Raw genomic sequence first — 19,063 nt, 5'->3', positions numbered from 1 at the left:
TTTCTTCACCCCCCACTGCTAGGCTAGCCTCAGGCTGGTCAGGTCTGAGACTGCCCCTCTCCCCTTCTCCTCCTGGCATTAGGCCTAGCCAGGCCTAAGAGGCCCTGAGATATTCCACTCCCCCCACCCTGTCACCTGATAGGGTGAATCCCACAGACAGCAGAGAGGGAAGAAAAAGAGAATGACTTTGCAGATGAATTTATAGGGCGCAGGACACTGCGGGTATGAAATAACGCTGCTTTCTTCATCCACCTACTGGGTTGGACACTCAGGACACCAGAGGTGTAGGTGTAGCTCATGTGGCAGTAATAGGAGGCAGCCAGCCTAAACTGCCACACTCCAAAGACTTCTCCAGACAGAATTTTGGGTTAAAAATGCAGTACACCCCTGAGAAGCTGCCCACATCTCCGTGTTTCGTTGAAAAATGCTCAGTGAGTTTAAATCACTACCCCCCCACCCCGCCCCTTAATTGTTTTGAGTAACACAGCAAAAACATCAATTGAGAAAACATTATTTACTGGAATTTTGTTGCCCTTTGTGATTCTGGTAACTAATCGCAACCAACTTACTCTATTCTCCACAGTTTTCAGTGCTGTAGTAGTAGGAGGTTAAAATTTAATGCATTGGCAAAGTCAAATCTCAATTATCTGGGATAACGGAGCGGAGAGAGCACATAAAAGTGAAAATGCAGATAAAACATATTCAGCTAAATGAACAAAGAGGGAGGACATAAGGGAAAGAAGAACGAAAAGTCAGCACGTTGATCCCAGAAGAAGCACTGCTGCAAACTGGTCAGTCCAGTATGCTGTGTATTTAATGCTCCATCTTATATTAGACTCTGGACGTAGACCATAGACATGCAGCTACTGTACTTCTGGACATAGCTGGTTTAGCACTGCAGTCTAACTTGGATAGGCTAGATCTATTTTTGTCTATTTCACTTCCTGATTTGGTTCACAGGCCACAGCCTCTCAAATCCTGATCAGTCTCATGCCAGGCTGTGTGTGTAGACCAGACCTTAATCAGATTGGACAAAACCAATCAGTTACAAAGAGAAATCTGTAGTAGTTGATGGTACCCAGTACTCCAAGGACTGGTCTATGATGATAATACAGACCCCCTAAACCCTCCCAAAACACTTGTCAGACACTGGTGCAATAAACCTACTGCTTTTAAATGCCCCTCAAATCCCTCATGGCAGTCCCCAAGACATCACACACCTGCAGCATCAGGCTTCACTCCAGCAGACTGTATCACTGTCCTCTTATTTCAGGTGTTTTGAAGGAAATGGGATCTTCAGGACACAAGAGCCCCACAAGGGCCCAGAGAAGAGCTCAGCCAGGTGCTGTCCAGCATTACCAGCAGCAGCCTGCTCTAAAACACTAGCCCTGAGAAGCACCAACATGTGACAGCCCACACCACAAGCCCGCATGGCACAGTTGCCACAGAGGCTGGAGACCTACCCAATGGACATTCAGCTGGAGATCAGGTCCAAGGCAGCTATTGGCAGAAGTAGCATTAGCTTTTCTGTGTCTGGCACTTTTCTTACAAGTCAATAAAGGGGACCTGTCCCTGCTGCATCCTCCTGCCCAAAATCAGTCATGACAGCGCACAGAGATGCCACCAGGGAAGAATTGCAATTCTTAGTCCCTAAAGCCTTGCACAAGCACCAGGAATAATCTTTACACTTCATCCACAATCAGGGTGATGGAGTAATGAGTTCCCTATCTTTTCCATGTGGAAGCAGTCCTCCCTTCTGGAGCCAAACCACTAAGAAGCACTGTTCAGTACCGTTAAAGCACAGCTCAGCTCACTCCAGAGTTAGCAGCATGGCAGCAGATTGATGGTTCTCCTATATATATGAAGTAATTTGGACTGAAAGCTGCCACAGAAAAGCCAGATCTCATTTTAATTTACATCTAAGATATATATCGGTGGCCTTTGCCTAAAGGTTTGTCACTAGCTGAAAGCCTTACAAAGGTCAGAGTACTCAACTTTAGAATTTAAAGCATAATGACAGATGAGAGATACATTCCTTAGCATAAATATTTATATACAAACATACTTTATATATGCATATATACACACACCCCCAATCTTAATATATCCCAGCATATGTGTAAGTGTAACAAATACTGTCATAGAGTCACAAGTGAATGGGGTAGCATACTGCAAGGATGCACTGACCTAAGATGTGGATCTGAACAGAAAAAGAAAATTATTTGAGATAATAGGGCCTGGCAATTTTAGCAGTGTTCTTTCTGCACTAAAATAAGCAAGTTAAGACTAATTGGCAATGTAAGCTCTGAGAGGTTTCAAGACTGAGGAAATGGTAAACAAAAGCTAATCTATCAAATTTAGCAGGAGGCACATTATCACTGCAGAAAAACTGAAAAATAGAGTGATTTGTACCATTCTATTGCATTAATGACTATTTCACAGAAACCAGGGATTTAAAATATTCATCTGCTGTTTCCCCTGCATTCAAAGTGAAGACTTTGTTGCACTCCCTCTGCATGCCTCTTTCTGCTTTGCACACAGACACACATTTAGAGATGAATATGATCCTGACAAATCAGAAACTGCATGGTCCAAATGCTGACAACATAACAGCAGCACTGACTGCCTTAGAAATCATGGGAAGGCCAGAAATGGTTCCAGTTAACACCTCTTTGTCCTGTATATAGGTGGTTTCACACAGCACTGTGCTCAAATCAGCACAAGAACGTGTCTGAAGGGCAGCCTCCAAGGACCCAAGGCTTACATCATGCAAGCCTTGCTTTTACAGTCCATTTGTACAGACAGGGCCAGGCTGATCTCCACTCACTCCTCCTGGTGTAAGTAGAAGCCAACCTGCAAACCAGTGCTATCAAAATCAGCCCATCAGGCAAGCTGCCTTGGGCTTCCAACCCTGTGAGCCACATACGCATTGCACATGGAGTTTTTGCTTTAAACACCACCTTAAAAAAAGATCAAGAATTTAAGTGCCTTGAAAACATGCAGGTAAAGGCCAAAAGGGAAATAAATCTCTCTTCCACAGAAAGTCACTGATCAGGTGAGGAGAAATCAAGGGATGGTAAAATCTTACCTTTTACTATTTCATGTGCAGTCATTTGATTTAAAATTCACAGTTTGCTCTCAACCAGCTGCAATCCCTGAATCAGAAATTCCTGACACATGGGCAATTTTTAGTCAATAGATGGTGGGAACTGGAGTTGAGAAGGAATTAAGTCCCTTTCCCTTTTCTTTTACAACCTTCCAGTAATCTCCCTTCTGAATTGCACCCCTCCTTTCTCCTACATCCCACATCCAGCAGGGATTTGCAGAATCCCAAAAGCATTCATGTTTAGTTCTCTAATAGAAAAGCAAAATAAGGAACTGCCTGATTAAACATTAAGGACCTGAGCTTTTTCTCCCTTTCTGGAAAATACATTCAGTTTAATGGGAGTAAGTTACCAACTGCTTATCTAAAGGTTATCCATGAATTGCAGGGCTGGCCACGTGATAGGGAAGAATTTTTCTTGCATCTGGGGGGGCTTAGTCATGGTGCTATAAAAGCAAGTTAATAGTGTCTAATACTGCCAGGATTATCTTTTCTCTTTGACAGACCCCTCAAGAGTTAAGAACTTCTACCAAGTCTGCCTGTCTCTGGGACAACACAGGAAACAGAAAAGGTCTCTCACATTCATCCAATTCATAAAGGGTCTGATTCAAAACTTCTCTAGAAATATTCTCAGGAGCTTCAAAAAGCAAGCGTGTGTGTGATGCACGCAAAACAATCTGGGAGAAGTAAGCTATGCCCAGTCTCACTGGAGATTTAAAATGTAGATTTACTACAGACAAAATTTATTCCACCAAAATTTGTTCTCGGCCTCTGGGGACTGGTTCCTTCCACACCACTATATTGATTTCACTACTGAACTGCTACACTAATGAGTCAGGCTCTTCGTGTCCATTGTCCTACTATAAAAGATCACATTTTGTTCTACGGACCATAAAATGCAGCAGAGGAAAATAAATCTGTTGGCTTTATACCCCTGCCTGCTTCGGTGCCTGCATTAATGCAAAAACTCTTTTAATAAACACTGTATACTGTTCTGTTTCTGTTTAAAAAGATAAGAGTGTGCCAGTGATGGTTGCGTGCAGTTATACTCAGAATCAGCTCTTTAGCTTTGAAAGTCTGGGGGCCGCACAAGAATTAATTCAGGATTTCACAAACTGTAATGTTTATATATAGAGAGGTATTCACTCACATGGTGCATAGAACATGACAAGGGTATGTTTCTTCTTCTTCAAAGACTCCCTGAAGTCTTCTCCAGCAAGGTGGATAACACTTGTCTGTTTTTCTTCCCATGCAGGCTCAGGTGGAGGCGGTGCTTCAGGACTATAAAAGAAAGGAAACAACATTGGTTTTTAAAGTTTCTGGAAGCAGGCAAAGAGGCATCACACGCTGGTCATAACTACCATGAGGAGGGAAATGAGGTCAAACAATCCTCGGGGGTGCCCGTGCAAATAGGAAAACGTGCTCAATATTTCCAATACCAGATAACAACAAAAGAGATGCAAGTTAATTTCTGTAACTCAATAAAAACGTAATTTAAGTGATTGTACTCAGGCAGATGAGAAGAAACGCAGAATAAAGATTTCCTACATTGCACCCAACATCAGGGTGGAAAGAACATTACTCTTGTATCACTGTCATCCATAGGCATGAATTGAGAAGAACAGCAAGCAGATGGGATCAAAAGGCAACCAATATAGAACAGCAACTTTCATTCAAACATCGTTTTTTGTACTCTTTATCACTATCCTGTAAACTTCTATAAAGAATTTCATGACCTTCTCTTCAATTCAGATATTAAAGCCAGGATGCAATAATCAGCATCGTTCCACTTGGAAGACCGGGGGTGACTGAACTGGAATATTTTACCTTGATAAAGAGAATGTCAGGTTTCAATTATGGCTGCACATACTGACTAGATCAGAGCAATCCTGCACATCTAGAGTGCCTCTAACAAAACTTCTGCTATTCACCAGCTCACAGACCTCTCTCAGACTCATTAAATTCATTCCTGCTGTATCTTAAATAGTGATTACTTATATAAAATCATCAGAATGGTGCCACGGTATAAAGACCTTCATATGTCGCCTTGGTAATAAATTACCTTTTCAGACTTTCCTGTCACTTTGAATGACATCTTTTGAAGTTGCATAAAGTACATAAAAACCAAGTGAAGAAAAACTCAATTTTTTTAAGTCCTGCTCAAGGTCACTTGGTGGACATTCATTGTATTTCCATTGATACTGATCTGCCAGCTGTTTGCAAAAGAATTACGACAGCTGGTCTGAGTTTTCACACAAACAGTGTTGACATGAGCTATCACTGAATACAGTTACAGTCAGAAGTGTGACTTCATCTCACACAGACCTTCCCATATTGACCTCAGATACTGGTTACAACACAGACTGCCACCACCATAGAGCAACAGGAGTCAAACCCCTTATGGCTGCAACTAGACCGCTCACCGGATACGCTTACACAAGATGTATTTTATGTCCAGTTTATCCCCCAGATGCATCCCTACTTCCTCCAACTTCAGTGCATCTATGATAATTTTATTCCTGGTCAGCAAACAAAGATCTTACTCTATTGTGCCTCTGGCTGGGAGAAGATCCATCAGTCAAAAACAGGAAGCAAGTTATTTTGAGTTTCCTCTGCATTGGTGACTACCTGAGGCTGCAGGTTAAAGAATTCCAGAGGCATAGCAGGATCCAGAAGGGATTAACAGCTTCTTCTTCTCCCTCTGCTTATTCACCTGCCAATATGTATAAGCAGTATCAACCTGCCTGATTAATTCAATATAAATTATGTAGCACCTAAAATACTCCAGCAAACTGGCAAAACCAAGACAATGATTTAACATCCAGTATCGACACAGCAGCCTGGAGCCTGACTATGCAGGGAAGACAAGGAAGTACTGTGTCTAAATGTAGATAGATAAAACTTTTCAACGTGCTACAAAGATGCTGCAAGACCGTCTCTATTACCCAATCTGAAGCACTCAGAGAGATGCAATTTAAAAAGAAACAACAACAACAACAAAAAATCCACCCAAGTGAACAAAAAAGATATAAATCACATAACCCCCCTCCTCCCACTAAATAAGGAAAAAAACTTTAAGATTACAATCCTCATGCCATCTGCACTTAACAGTTAAATGATTTAAAAACTTCACAAAACACTGGCAGCTTTTTCCTCTGAATAATGCAGACAATACATTAGGCTTAGAGTACCTAATGGAAATGCATATTTTATTCCAAAATACTTAGAGAGAATTGTACCAGCATTTTACTACTTTGAATGAAATTATTTTCATCATACATTAAACTTAATTCTGCATATTATAGCACAAGACCCAAGAAAAGTTGGTTAGTGCAGATGAAGGTGCTGGTTTTGTTGGTCTCACTGACCTTCCTTCAGCTGGTGGTATTCTAGGTATTGGCTCTGAAATGCTGGAAAGAATAAAGTACAACTGCAGAAATTCAGTCACTAACAGGGAAATTGGCTGCTTAGTATGAAGAGGGAGCAACAAACGTTCTGTTTATTTTTCAGAGCCACTGCTATTCCTTCTCTGGTTAGAGGCTTAGGGTATATTTGAAAAATATTTATTTTGGGAAAAAAACCACCAGAACTGCTATGAAACACCCTGCAGCAAATAAAGGATTTGGTGTATAAGAGACCATAATTAACATTCATATTGTATGGCTTTGAATACTGGAATTCAGTTTGTTTATGTTAGCAAGGGATTTAGGCAGTTGATGAAGCTAGGTTTAAGATCTTGGTCACCAAAGCAGTCTTAGGAGCCAGTAACCAGGAACCCAATAGCATCTCACACCCTTAAAACTTACTTTAGCAGCCAGTCGATGATCTTTTTCTTTGTTCTGAGATGTGGCAGAGTGTATTTCTCCTCTCCATCCTTAAAGTACTTCAAAGTAGGAAACCCTGAGATGTGGTATCTTTCTGCCAGTGCCTTGTTGACGGTAGCATCGACAGCTGCAAGGACACCTGGACTCTAAAACAGAGATCAACTGTAAATTCCAGCAACAGACAGAAACTCCTCTGGCTGGAAACAGTGGACTTGGAGGACAGTGGACATGATCTAGATGCCTCGACCTTCTCATGTACTCAGCAAAGATACACAGAAAGAGACGCAAATCCAGGAAGGGACACTATATGGACTAAGAGCAATCAGTGTTACCTGTTCTCCTCCCCCTTCTGACAGGATTTCCTGTAGGTAACTCACTTTATAATACTTCAGACCTGTTCCCAGGAATGGCATTTCCTCCCAAAAATCCCCATTTCTCCCAGAAGAAATCAATGCTGTTAAAGACAAATTTATTTCAAGGCAAATTCATCTCTCCCTTGTGGGCATCTTTACATAGACCACCTTTAGAGTCACAGAGAGGACAGCCGCTTGTACAGTTTTATTTATCTATCTGTTCTTCTCTTCTTTCTCCAGCAACTACAAAGGGACTCTAGATGTCTCCACTGAAGATGCTTAAAGTATGAGGGAGACTAATCCTACTTCCCCTCTTTCATGGAGTACAGTGTGAGACTGAATCAATAACACTAATACTTGTATTATTGGATCTCTCTTCTTCAGCCATGCTGATGGAGCACTTAAGATGAAGCTAATGGAGTGATGCAACCATAAAACCAGAGTATTTGAAAGAGGGACCAACTTCCTTCCCCCCCCCCAATCTAATTCATAAATAAAAGCCTATGTTTCTTCACATTTCATGTCTTTTAAGTAGCTGGAAAAAAAATAAATCCATTTTGGATTTGATCATGTTATGTATAAGGCCCAGAGCAGAATACATAAACATCTTTTGATTTTGTTTTTGCTCAAGACAAAATGTTCTTCCGAAGACTTTGGCAGGCCTCACGCATCAGCGATGAGACTGTACTTTGGAAGCACATTTTGAAAGGTCCCGTGGGAGGATGAGAACAGCTGAATTTGTTGTAGGGGGAGAAGTCACTTTTATTACTCCAGTTATTTATTACTGATTATTTGAAGGATATAATAAAGGAAATTAACTTACATCACTGGCTACATGGAGAAACTCTGCAGCCTTCTCATATTCTGGCTTCATTTTCTTACAGTGCCCACACCCTGCCAAAATGAAAAAAAAGGAAAAAAAAAGGGGGAAAAAAGAAAAATCCAATTAAGTTGTAGACGTCATGGTTATTCAGTGACCCATCTAGCCACTGTCAAAATCCAAAACCACAGGGTAGAGATTTACTAGAAGTCAGTATGAATTTTCCTTAATTTATTTGTAAAGCCTTAGTGTAATTTAGGATCTTTTCCAAAGTGGCACGTCTGGCTTAAGCAAAGAATTCAACATAGCAAAAAATAATAATAAAGCCCATGAGTTCACACCCAGACCTCTTTCCTCCCAGAAAGTACTGAAAATACAGTATTTGTCAAGCCCATCACTTTTGCCGTGCTTTTGGGTGAGGCACAACCTCACCCATTCCAGTTGCCAACTCTTTATCTGCTTTGAAAAGCAACAACGTGGGCCCTCACGTGACTTCTCAACTTTAAGCTGAGGCTTATGCTAGCACAGCTTAATTGAGTAATGAGAATTAAACTGCACTGATAATAAGCCCCGCTTTACAGCGGTGCAGCATGTCCCTTCTAGCAAGGATTTGCACCAATTTAATCACCTCAGTGCAATTACACCACCACATATGCTCTGAACATAAGCAGGGCCTGTAAAATGGAGATAATGGTGCTTTCTTGCTTGTGCGAAGTTCTCCAGAGATCTGCCATTACTTCACTGCTAAGTGCTGACATTACAATAAAGTAAAATGAATGCGCGAGCGAGAGGAGCAGATTTGGAATACATTATTTGGGTATAAATTAAACTGCTTTCAGTTGGTGCAATTGCTTCCAGGCACACTGAACTTTCAGGGCAAGGTGAGGCTCCTGTCACAATGTCAGGTTACACTTCAGCACCTACAGCACGAGGCTGGGCCTCCATGACAGCCCCTTCCTCACACCCACGCAGCCCCTGCTATTGCCCCTAAGGGATCAGCACAACGACAGACCTAAGGGATAGAGAAGCAGAGAGAGATACCCAGGCAGGGTGAGAGCCGGCTCTTGCATGCAGAATGGAGACACAGAGAGCTGTGATGAGGCTCATAGCATGACCCAGATGCAGTGCGCTCGCCTGCCCTGGTACAATGTAACCTCAACATGAAGCCTCGTCGCACTTTTCCCTCTTGTTGGCAGCAGCAGCCAGCCTTCCTTTCTTCAGCTGTTATTGTTGGAATGGGCACTTGAAAGCCCAGACTTTGATGAGCTTTTGAAAGTCATATGAAAAAAAACAGGGCTGGAAATCTGTTTCAATGCAGCTTCAGCAAAAGCCATTTCTGAGGTGTATGGGCAACAGGGTTGGGGCTATTTTTACACCAGTCAAAAAAAAACCCAACAAAAAACCCCAACCAACCAACCAAAAAAAGCCACCACAAAAAACCAAACCAGCACTGCTTTGGCTCTCTCTAATGGGATAAATGCTGAAGCCAGCAGATGCAAACCTAAGCCTGAACTCAACCAGGAAACCATGCTCTGCACAGCGCAAGTCAAAGAGTGTTTGCAGCCAAGAAGCATTAGGACATGCAGATGTAACTTCACCACAGCAAACAGACTTCAGCCAGGTTTCAACCACTGCACCACTCCATGAAATACTTTTAGGGCACGTTTATTGAAGAGGGTGGATACATTTGAATTAGGACTGCAAATCCCACCTGAGAATTAAAGCAAATACCCAAATGGTTGATTCCAGACCAAACACCAGCTAAGGTCCATACTGCTTACTCATCTGCATAGTAACCACAGCACTAAAAAGCCCCATGTCCTTTGAGCAAACCCTCGTACTTTAATGTGGTAGAGCAGCACAAAGCCCAATACTTTAATGTGGCAGAAGCAGCAGAATGAGGCTGGAAAAGCTTTGCTTTGGTTTTACTCAGTGGTGGGAGTGAGTGCCACCAAGTCAGCAATCTGATGCAACAGCTTCAGAGGTGAATTCAGGAAGAAACTGGAAAAGGCTGAGGAAGAGTTACTGTATCAGCACTGCTTGTCTTGGTTAAGAGCACAAAAGAGGCTGGCAAAATGATTTATTTGCCACCCACAGAAAACTTGCAGGCATATGGCTTTGTGGAAGGGGCTGACAGTTCCCTTTGACACCTGCCCGAGTTGATTTATTTCTCCTTTTAGGAGGAGGAATCTTTATTCATTTCAGGCTCTTCCTCTCTTTTAAACAAAGGGCATCTCAAGTCCCAGCCCAGGTACCTGGGAACATGTCTGAATTGGGTAGCTCAAATGTATACAAAAAAATGCAACAGGTTTTTGTTTGTTTGTTTTGCAGGGCTAACTTCACCTTGGTTGGCTTTAAACAGCGTGTCATCAGCCAGAGCAAACTCCACACTGTGCTCTAGATACACTATCCACACAACCTAAACTGTATTCCACAGTCAGTAATGTTAGATCTGATCAACCAAAAGCATCAAACAACACAAACCCATGCAGAGAAAAAACCCCAACCGCATACAAACAAACCCACCCAAACAAGCCAGGCATACTTAGCCCAAGATATAAAAAACATAGCAATTTGAGATCCTTTGGATTAAGTAAAATTTTGGAGAAAGATTTCCAGACTGTGAAATGTCATTGTCCTCAGTTCTTTCATGAGCATCACAGCACTACTGACTGCCACAAAGCTAGCTCACTCAGGCTTAAAATAAAGGGGAAGCAGGATCAGGTCTTTAAAGGCACTTAAATGCAAACTGAAGTCCTCAAATCTTTATCATGCGATGCTTGTTCTACCCCTGACAGAGGACAGCATGATAGCCAGCCTGGAAAAAAAGCCACTGCATTAAACTGAATCTGAAAGAGGGACACTGAATCTCAAGAGCTTCTCCCACAATAAATGATGCCTTTCAGGCCATCTTCATGAGAATTTTGCTATTGTGTGCAGCAGCCTGCTTCCACCTGCCACTGCAGGAAAGGGGAGATAGGAATTAGAAGTCAGACATACACACTGCAAATCAATGCATCCCCCCTATGATTATTTAGCCTATCTTTCAATAATCCTGGGAGGATTGACAGTAAATACTAAAGGCCAACGAAAAAGCCATTTAAATGGATTCCAAGGTCACTGTCTCTCCTTTGATTGCTACATAAAGGTTGTTCAGCAGCAACTGTATCCCTCTGCATTAAGCTCCTCTAGTCTTAGATGTTTTCTGTTCGTAAAATGAATGGGAAAATAACAACAAACCTGCAGGCCCATAGCCCAGACACTCCAGTGTGCTGCGTAAAGTCTGCTGGACTGTGAAAGCAAGCCCACAGGTGTGTAGCAGGCAGGTGTAATAGATGTACTTTTAAAAGATGCACTGCCATGTCAAATGTATACTAACATTAAAACTAAAAGATTATGCAAGGGAAGTGACTTGTTTAATCCCAGGAGAGAAAAGCAAGGTCACAGTCAACACATGGATGCTCTGCAGCCTGCTCCAAGCACTGAAATCCTCTGAGCCACAGCTGGTGGAAATACCCAAGGTCCTTTTAGGTTTCTAGACAAGGACTTAAACAGCCTTGTTTTTTGTTGTTTTTTTGTTTGTTTGTTTGTTTTTTCAGAAGACAAGTAGCTTCCCTGGAGGTGCAAGGCAGAGTTTCCTTCCATCCAGAAGCAGAAACCAGTCAAGCTTCAGTGCCTGGGTGTGCCAAACAGTTCTGGACAACTCCAACCTCTCAGCACCTCACCTTACTTCTCCTACACAGAAGCAGCCCCAAGATGCAAGGGCCAAGACTCAAATGGAAAAGATCACAGGGTTAAGTAAGTGTAAAGGAGGAGTGTTACAAGATAGGAAAAATAAGTTAAAGCTTACAAAAATCAGTGCTACGACATCTGGTATGAGACAGGCCCTTAGTAACCATTTTTAAAACAGTTGTCTAAATAAAGCAAGAACTCTGTTTTCCCAGGTTATTTATAATCAATCTTCTCCTATGCACTGCACAGTCAGGCAGATAAAGAGCTCCTTCCCCCAGTGAAGTCACTGTCACACAGTTTAATTCAGCTGCACACCGAGAACAACTGTGATTAAAGGTCTCCACATTGCCCCTGCGCAGACAAGTCACTTCTCCCAGAATGCCAGTGCAGGGCAGAGGACCATACTCGCTCAGCACTTTGTCCTCCTTCCCAGAGAGTGACCATATGCAGAAGTAAAGGCCAAGTTTGGACAGAGTAATGCTAACAAGCAAGGGCAAGTAGCACGTGGACAAAGACAAGGTTAGCAAATGTACCAAACAACATTTTTCCACAGTAAATACCTGTATTTGTTCACAGATACAGATCTGCCAAACAGGCTATTTGGCACCATGGCAAAGACTCACAATACAGAGTACAGTTGCTCTAAACATTTTCAGAAGCAAATTAATGCAAACATTTCTGCTGCTAAAGCCAAGTTTAGCCTGCAGAAGAGAGGCAGAAAACCAGTCAAGCAGTTCCAGCTAAGCTCCTGCATATGCTGCCTTAGTGCTGTCCCCCAAACATAAATCTGTTTCTCTGTGTCATTCACTGTTTGCTTCCTTCAGGTTATTATGGCTATATAAGTAAGCACCTCGGTCACATCTTCTTGTCTGAGGATCTGAAGTGTACCTGACAGGCAAAAGATAAAAGTCAACATTCAAGTGGGTGTGGACAAGGAATATCCAACATGAAGAACTCTAGAGATAAATTCAATTGCAAATAAAGATTGTAAAGAATCATTACATTTCTGCCATCAAGAGATTGCTTGAGTACTGTTATCGTGGACCAGCTACTTATTGTATCATGTCAGCTCTTCATCCAGCTATAGCTGCGTACCAAAAGTAGCTCCATTGGCCAGGTGAAAAAACAAATTTGAAGTACAAAGCATGTTCTGCTTTCAGCAAGTGAGTCACCGCACAGACTCATTCATTACTCTGGTCAGACTATACTCAGAGAAGATTTATAGGCAACTTTGAGAAAAAAGAACCTCAAAAAATTGAGATGCACCCTTGCTCTCCTGGGTATATACCTTTGGCTTCTCCATTCCTAATCCCAGAGGAGCAGTAATATCTCAACACAGCAGATGAGCCAGCCCTTAAGTGTGCCCTGTTGTTAAGTTCGAACCGAATATGCGCATGACAGTGAGGCACAATCCTTGGAGCTGGGGCAAAAAGACACACAAGTTCCAACCCTCTTGTCACCTATTCAAGAACACAAATGTATTCTCTTCTGCATGGAGGTCTTTTAGCACACAAAGATTTTTTATGTGTCACATCAAAGAGTAGTTCTAAGGTTTGACATGAGGTGGCTTACAGTTCTTTCACTGGTGTAGGACAGCATAAACTACAACAGCTGCAGATTGCCCTGCACAATTCAGCCATCTGCACTGCAGACATCTGATGGGAAATCATCCACAAATTTGGCAGGGAGGGAGGATGACAAAAGCAGCTGTTTCTCCCCATAATCACAGGTGAATTTGCAACTGTGTTTGCTTAACAGTCATAATGGTTCCAGTGATGAGACCATGCCCAGATCTCCAAGCTTCTGCTTTGGAAAAATAAATCACCTTATGAGGAATCAGGAGCCCTTTGTCTGTGGTACTTATTCCCAGTAAACTGTCCATTTCCTTCTTACTAGCAGCATTGTCCACCCAGCTAAAATTCCAGATACTTAAAGGTGTTTCGGGGCTTGATGTTTTCTTGTAAGATCAGGAGGGGCAGCTGCAACACCTTTAACATGATGCTGAATTAAATTTTCAACAGCTTGAAGTGTACAGGCACACAAATTCAGACATCTCACCTCTTCTGTACTTTCAAAGGTAGACTAGATCTGGCCAAGTATTACATTGCTTAGGGACCCAGGACAAGCAAGCAGCTTTATGGCTTTACAAATGACAAAGTCTGTGAAAGATCAGCCTGGGAAAGAGCCTGAGGAACTAGACATACAGAATTTGAAGAAAAATACCTCAGCAGTTTGGATTAGTGCAGTCATGCTACAGTTATGCAGTTGCAGCCTAATGCCTCAGCTGTGTGGGCTGCACAGTTCATCCCAGTGAGAGGACAGTGGTACAGCATCTCATCCCCACCATTATCACCATCTCACTGGCACTATCTCAAACTCACAGTACAGTCAATCTGTGCATGCAATGATCTGTGCAAATCCAATCGCAGCATGTGCACAGAGAAGAACGTCTCCACCTGATTCCAGCAGCTCTTCAGTGCGAATTCAGGGCACTGAACAGCTACAAATTAGTCACCCCTTCTCCTCCCCAAGACGGGCTGAGGCAGTTGTGACCCCCCCCCAGCTATCACCTCTCCCAGGAGCTCCTCACACTTTTGCTGCAGAGCACACACCCATGGCAGAAAGCCTCAGGGCACTAAGAACACAGTAGCACATGGTGGGTCACTACCAAAGCATTCAGATGGACACCAGGAAACTCTGATCATGCCACAAGGGCAGGTCAACACCATATGAACTCCCTGACAATGCCTGGTACATGAGAACACAGGCTGAGCAAGCCTCACCTTGCCTCCTTACTTAATCACCTTGGTCGCAGAGATGCAGGCATTTGAAATCCCAGTTCTTGATTGCCTTTTCTATGGTGACATAACTGTTTCCCCTCCCAGCATCACTGAAACTGTTCAGCAGCAGACTAAAACAGTTTCAGACAGTTACAGAATGAGTTCTGATTATTCCAGGTTTTTCTCACCTCAAAAAGACAGTCAGCTCACTGCATTACATAAAATGAATCAGATCAAACTGAGAAGAGTGCTCAACCAAAGGAATCCTGAAGGAACTCTGTCTGCATCCTTGCTGATTCAGAGCTCCAGCAGCAGGGCGACCTTCAGTCAGTGACAGACCTCAGTGGGGAAGGCTCAGCACAGAGCCAAGGGAAACACCAAGTCAGTCTTGCAAGCTGCCTCCATGGGATAGCTCTGATAAACGATGTAACACATTATTCTGCCTTCATTTCTGGTCATGCTGGAGTGTATATTCTTTTGACATAAAAGCTCAGGGGAAAGGGTGAGTGTTCTCCAGGGCTGTCTCCTCAGCCACAGGCTGCTGCCTCCCAGGGATCCCTGAGAGTTACACATGGAGAGATTCCTGCTCTATCTTGCCCTCAGAGTACACTCTCTCTGCTTTTAACTTTACAGGGAGGCCTGGCTGAGGCAGGTTCCTGAAATTAGCCTTCAAAAAGAATATAACCCCATCTGCAAAGACATAAACTTCAGCATGTGCCCAGGAACAATTTTCAAGCTAATGACTGCCTTTAATAAAAAGAAACTAACAACAAAAATCACATGGTTCCTTACTGCCATTCCCCCTCTGGCTTCAGCTTCCAGCTATCGAAGATTGTGCTGCAGGTACACAGCCTCTCAGCCAAAACTATATGGTGCAACTGGTAGAAATCAGTGTTGAGAGACAATGGTGCTTCCTATCATTCCTCTGGGGTGGGAAAAGAAGTGAAGGAAGCTGGATCAGCTGGCATCAGGAGATATGAATTACACTTCCCACACCAGCTTGGAGGAACATGGCCCTGAGTAGGTGTTGAAAATTAATCTTCCTCTATTGAAATGTGAAAGAGAGAGACAACAGCATGGCTGCCTTAAGGTGAAACTGCTGAGAGTTTATGAAAAATACCACCAGAAGGTTTCCTTCTTAATTAAACTATAATTATTCTACATCCAAAAAAGATTCCCTCCCTTCCCCCCACCCCCTTCTCCATTGCCAGGTAATCAACAAAATTTCACCTTAGGGAAGAAAGACAAGTTGCATTGCTTTGCCTCATATTCTTAACCCACTATGGAAGACATCAAATTTAGCAATGAAAATGCCAGAGAACAGAGGTTAGATGAAATATATTTCAGTGTCCAGCTCAGGAAAAAAGTAGAGGAAGCAAATTATTTCCTAGGATGCAATTTGTACAAAACATCACTTAAACAGATGCAACACAAAGAGATCCTCCTCAGAAAGGTATGTGCCAAAGCAGTTAAGTTTATGAGGCAAGGATTTTAAAAGCAATGGTGACATGGGCTATTACTTTGAAGACATCTATGGAAGTCAAGTGCCAGGAAGGCAAGCTATGCAGAATGTACACATTTTGTCCAAAATCAGAGCAGAATTGCTTATCAGCATTCACCTACATTTGGGGGGCATCAAAAAAAGTGTCCAGCAGATCTAGGGAGGTTCTTCCACCCCTCTACTCTGCCCTCGTGAGACTACACCTGGAATACTGTGTCCAGTTTTGGGCTCCCCAATGGAAAGCCACAAGGACAATTAGAGGATTTGAGCATCTCCCCTAAAAAGAGAGGCTGAGAGACCGGAGAATGTTTAGTCTTGAAGAGAAGACTGAGAGGGGATCTCACCAATGTCTATAAATACCTGAGGGGTGGGTGCCAAGTGGAGCAGGGCCAAGCTCTTTTTGGTGGTGCACACTAATAAGACAAGAAACAATGGGGTCAAACTTGAACACAGAAGATTTCACCTCAACATGAGGAGAAACTTCTTGACAGTGAGAGTGACAGAGCACTGGAACAGGCTGCCCAGGGAGATTGTGGAGTCTCCTTCTCTGGAGACTTTCAAAACCCACCTGGATGCGTTCCTGTGAGAACTAGCCTAAGTGATCCTGCTTTGCCAGAGGGGTTGGACTCAATCTCTTGAGGTCCTTTCCAACCTCTAAAGTGCTGTGATCCTGTGGCACTGTGATACATTGGAGAAGTGTGCTCACCAGACACAAACAGTCGGGGCCTGAGAAGAAGCACCTCTGCCACTGGCACACCACCTCAAGATCAAAGCTATGGATTCATTTACCAGTGTCTCTGGAAGACAGCATCACTGGCCAACTCCACCATCTGAAAGGGCATAAGGAACAGACAAGCAGACAAGCAATCTTTCACTGTAGGTTTCTCTGCTCTTTATCTGCCCTTTAAATAAGTTCTCTATTCTGCCTTTCAAAAGATAATAAAAATTGAAGCCATAAAGTATTTAGGAAGATAAACTTCATAATGAAAACTCTACTGGTAATGACTCAAGTAGCAGAGCTATAGTGAGGCACTTTCCAAATGAAAGCCCTATGCCATGTATTAAGCTTACTCAGGCAAGAAAATTAATTTATTTCAGAAAAAATAAACCTGGTGCTTAATTCTTAAAGCCAGTTCCTACTGTCAACTCATAATTAGTGGCAAGCAAAAAGAAAACTATAAATGTAGCTCATGTTTCACTCCTATCAGAACTTACCATGAGAGCATTAAGGGCTTACACATACACTGGGGTCAAGCTTGTGGGAGGACAGTCACCCAATATACACACTCAGACAATTTTCACAGCTGAAATTACAGAAGTCCTTTAAAAGGCCACTCAAATTATCTACAACAGATACCCAGAGAGAGAAGGGGAGAATGGCTTGAGCCTCCCTCCAGCTGTCACCTCTCAGCTACCCCTAGGCAATCACAGCTACTCCTTTGCAATAGTCTCTGTCAGTTGGTAAGGACTTGTTAGGGGAGAGGAAAGGCAATAGTAATGCAAGAAATGAGGCAGCAAACCCCCAAAGAAACTAATGGTCCATTCATACCACCTGCCACATTCACAGGAAGACTTCTTCTGAGTGGAACAGCCTTCACAAATGCCTTCTTCAATAGAGAAAATAATTTCTCCCCATTGGGGATGAGCATACAGCAATGCACTCAGAACAAATTCCCCAAATTTCACAAAGCAAGTATCTACAGTTAGCTCCTTCCTTTCCTCCTCTGCTACTGGCCAGCATTACATACTGCTCTCGATACCCCAAACCACTAGCAAGTAGTTTATTCCAATTACATGCCATGCCCCCAAAACAGCAGCATGGCACAGAACAAGTGGAGATCCAGCCTGAAGACAGAGTAGCCATAAACAGCCCTAAAGTCTGGGTTTGCCACTGTTTATAGTATGAAGCTGAATCAGAGCAAACCAAGGCTCTTCCCTTGAAGTCCCAGCACAGGCTGCAGGTCATCAGCTCCAGTTAACATAATCTTGCCTGAGCTGTGTGCTCACCCACTGGCAATAGGCTTTCCAAAATCTGGGGGCAAAAAAACCCAATTGTCTGCCACAAGCCAGGGAATGCTGAAGGGAGAATCCTACTTCCCTTTGTGTTAATCAAGTCTCTGCAATGCTCATACGCCTTCTGTGCCCAAATTGTTGCAATCCTGGAGCATCTTGCAATCCAGACATGGCTTGCTAGATAAAACTCCCACTCAAGGTGAAATTTTATCACTTAGACCAGAAAACAAGAGAAGTATTTAGCAACTTGGATCATGATTGTACAAATCAAAGCAAGGCAGGGAACTACACATCCACATCTTCACACCAAGGCTATTGCTTTTATCACGGGATCATCCTTTTTTATGACATTGCAGTGCTCAGAGAGCACACATTGCTCCAAAAAAAATAGAAAAGGCAGTAACTTAACTGTGTGCTCTAGTATCAAAAGACCAACACAAAAGAGACAATGGACTCAGTTGTTGCTGTCTTCGCCCTTTGCATTAGGTATCCTATCAAGTTTTACTGCACAAGCTGGTTATTAGGATTTTTATACTCTCCACATTTCTATTTATATTAAGTACCACTAAAATCTCATATTGATTTTTATTTTAAAACCCTCAAGAAACATAAATAGAATTGTCATTAAAGGAAGAATCCATGTCAGGTTCCTCATTTTCCTGGCTCGCTGCATTTTCAAGAACTCCTGGCTTGGTCTGTGATTAAATCTCCCCTGAAAGTCATTGCTGTAATTAGCTCAATGAGGCAGGTCATTGCACTGGCAGGTCATTGCACTGAACTGTTTACACTCCCTGAGATTTTTGGTGATATTCAAATATGTGTTATATCAAGCAACATCCTGGTGTAGACTTACATGCTTTTAAATATTGATGAGCCTAGTCTGGGTGTCCCAGGCCTCCTCTCTCTGAAATAAACAGAATGTGCTCATTTCAGTGGA

General features: G+C 42.7%; 1 protein-coding gene across 1 annotated transcript in view; it reads right to left on the bottom strand.

The window, feature by feature from the left end:
• The window catches only part of PDIA5 (protein disulfide isomerase family A member 5), a 103,310-nt gene that overhangs the window by 25,917 nt on the left and 58,330 nt on the right, over positions 1 to 19,063 (bottom strand). The window contains exons 12-14 of the mRNA XM_054176345.1: positions 8,104 to 8,174; positions 6,910 to 7,073; positions 4,254 to 4,384 (exon numbers count right to left, since the gene is read on the bottom strand). Coding sequence (XP_054032320.1) covers positions 4,254 to 4,384; positions 6,910 to 7,073; positions 8,104 to 8,174 — 366 coding nt within the window. The remainder of the gene's footprint in view (positions 1 to 4,253; positions 4,385 to 6,909; positions 7,074 to 8,103; positions 8,175 to 19,063) is intronic.

This window comes from Dryobates pubescens, chromosome 2, assembly GCF_014839835.1.
Source record: "Dryobates pubescens isolate bDryPub1 chromosome 2, bDryPub1.pri, whole genome shotgun sequence".
Lineage (NCBI taxonomy): Eukaryota > Metazoa > Chordata > Aves > Piciformes > Picidae > Dryobates > Dryobates pubescens.
This window is presented reverse-complemented; position numbering and strand designations above follow the sequence as displayed.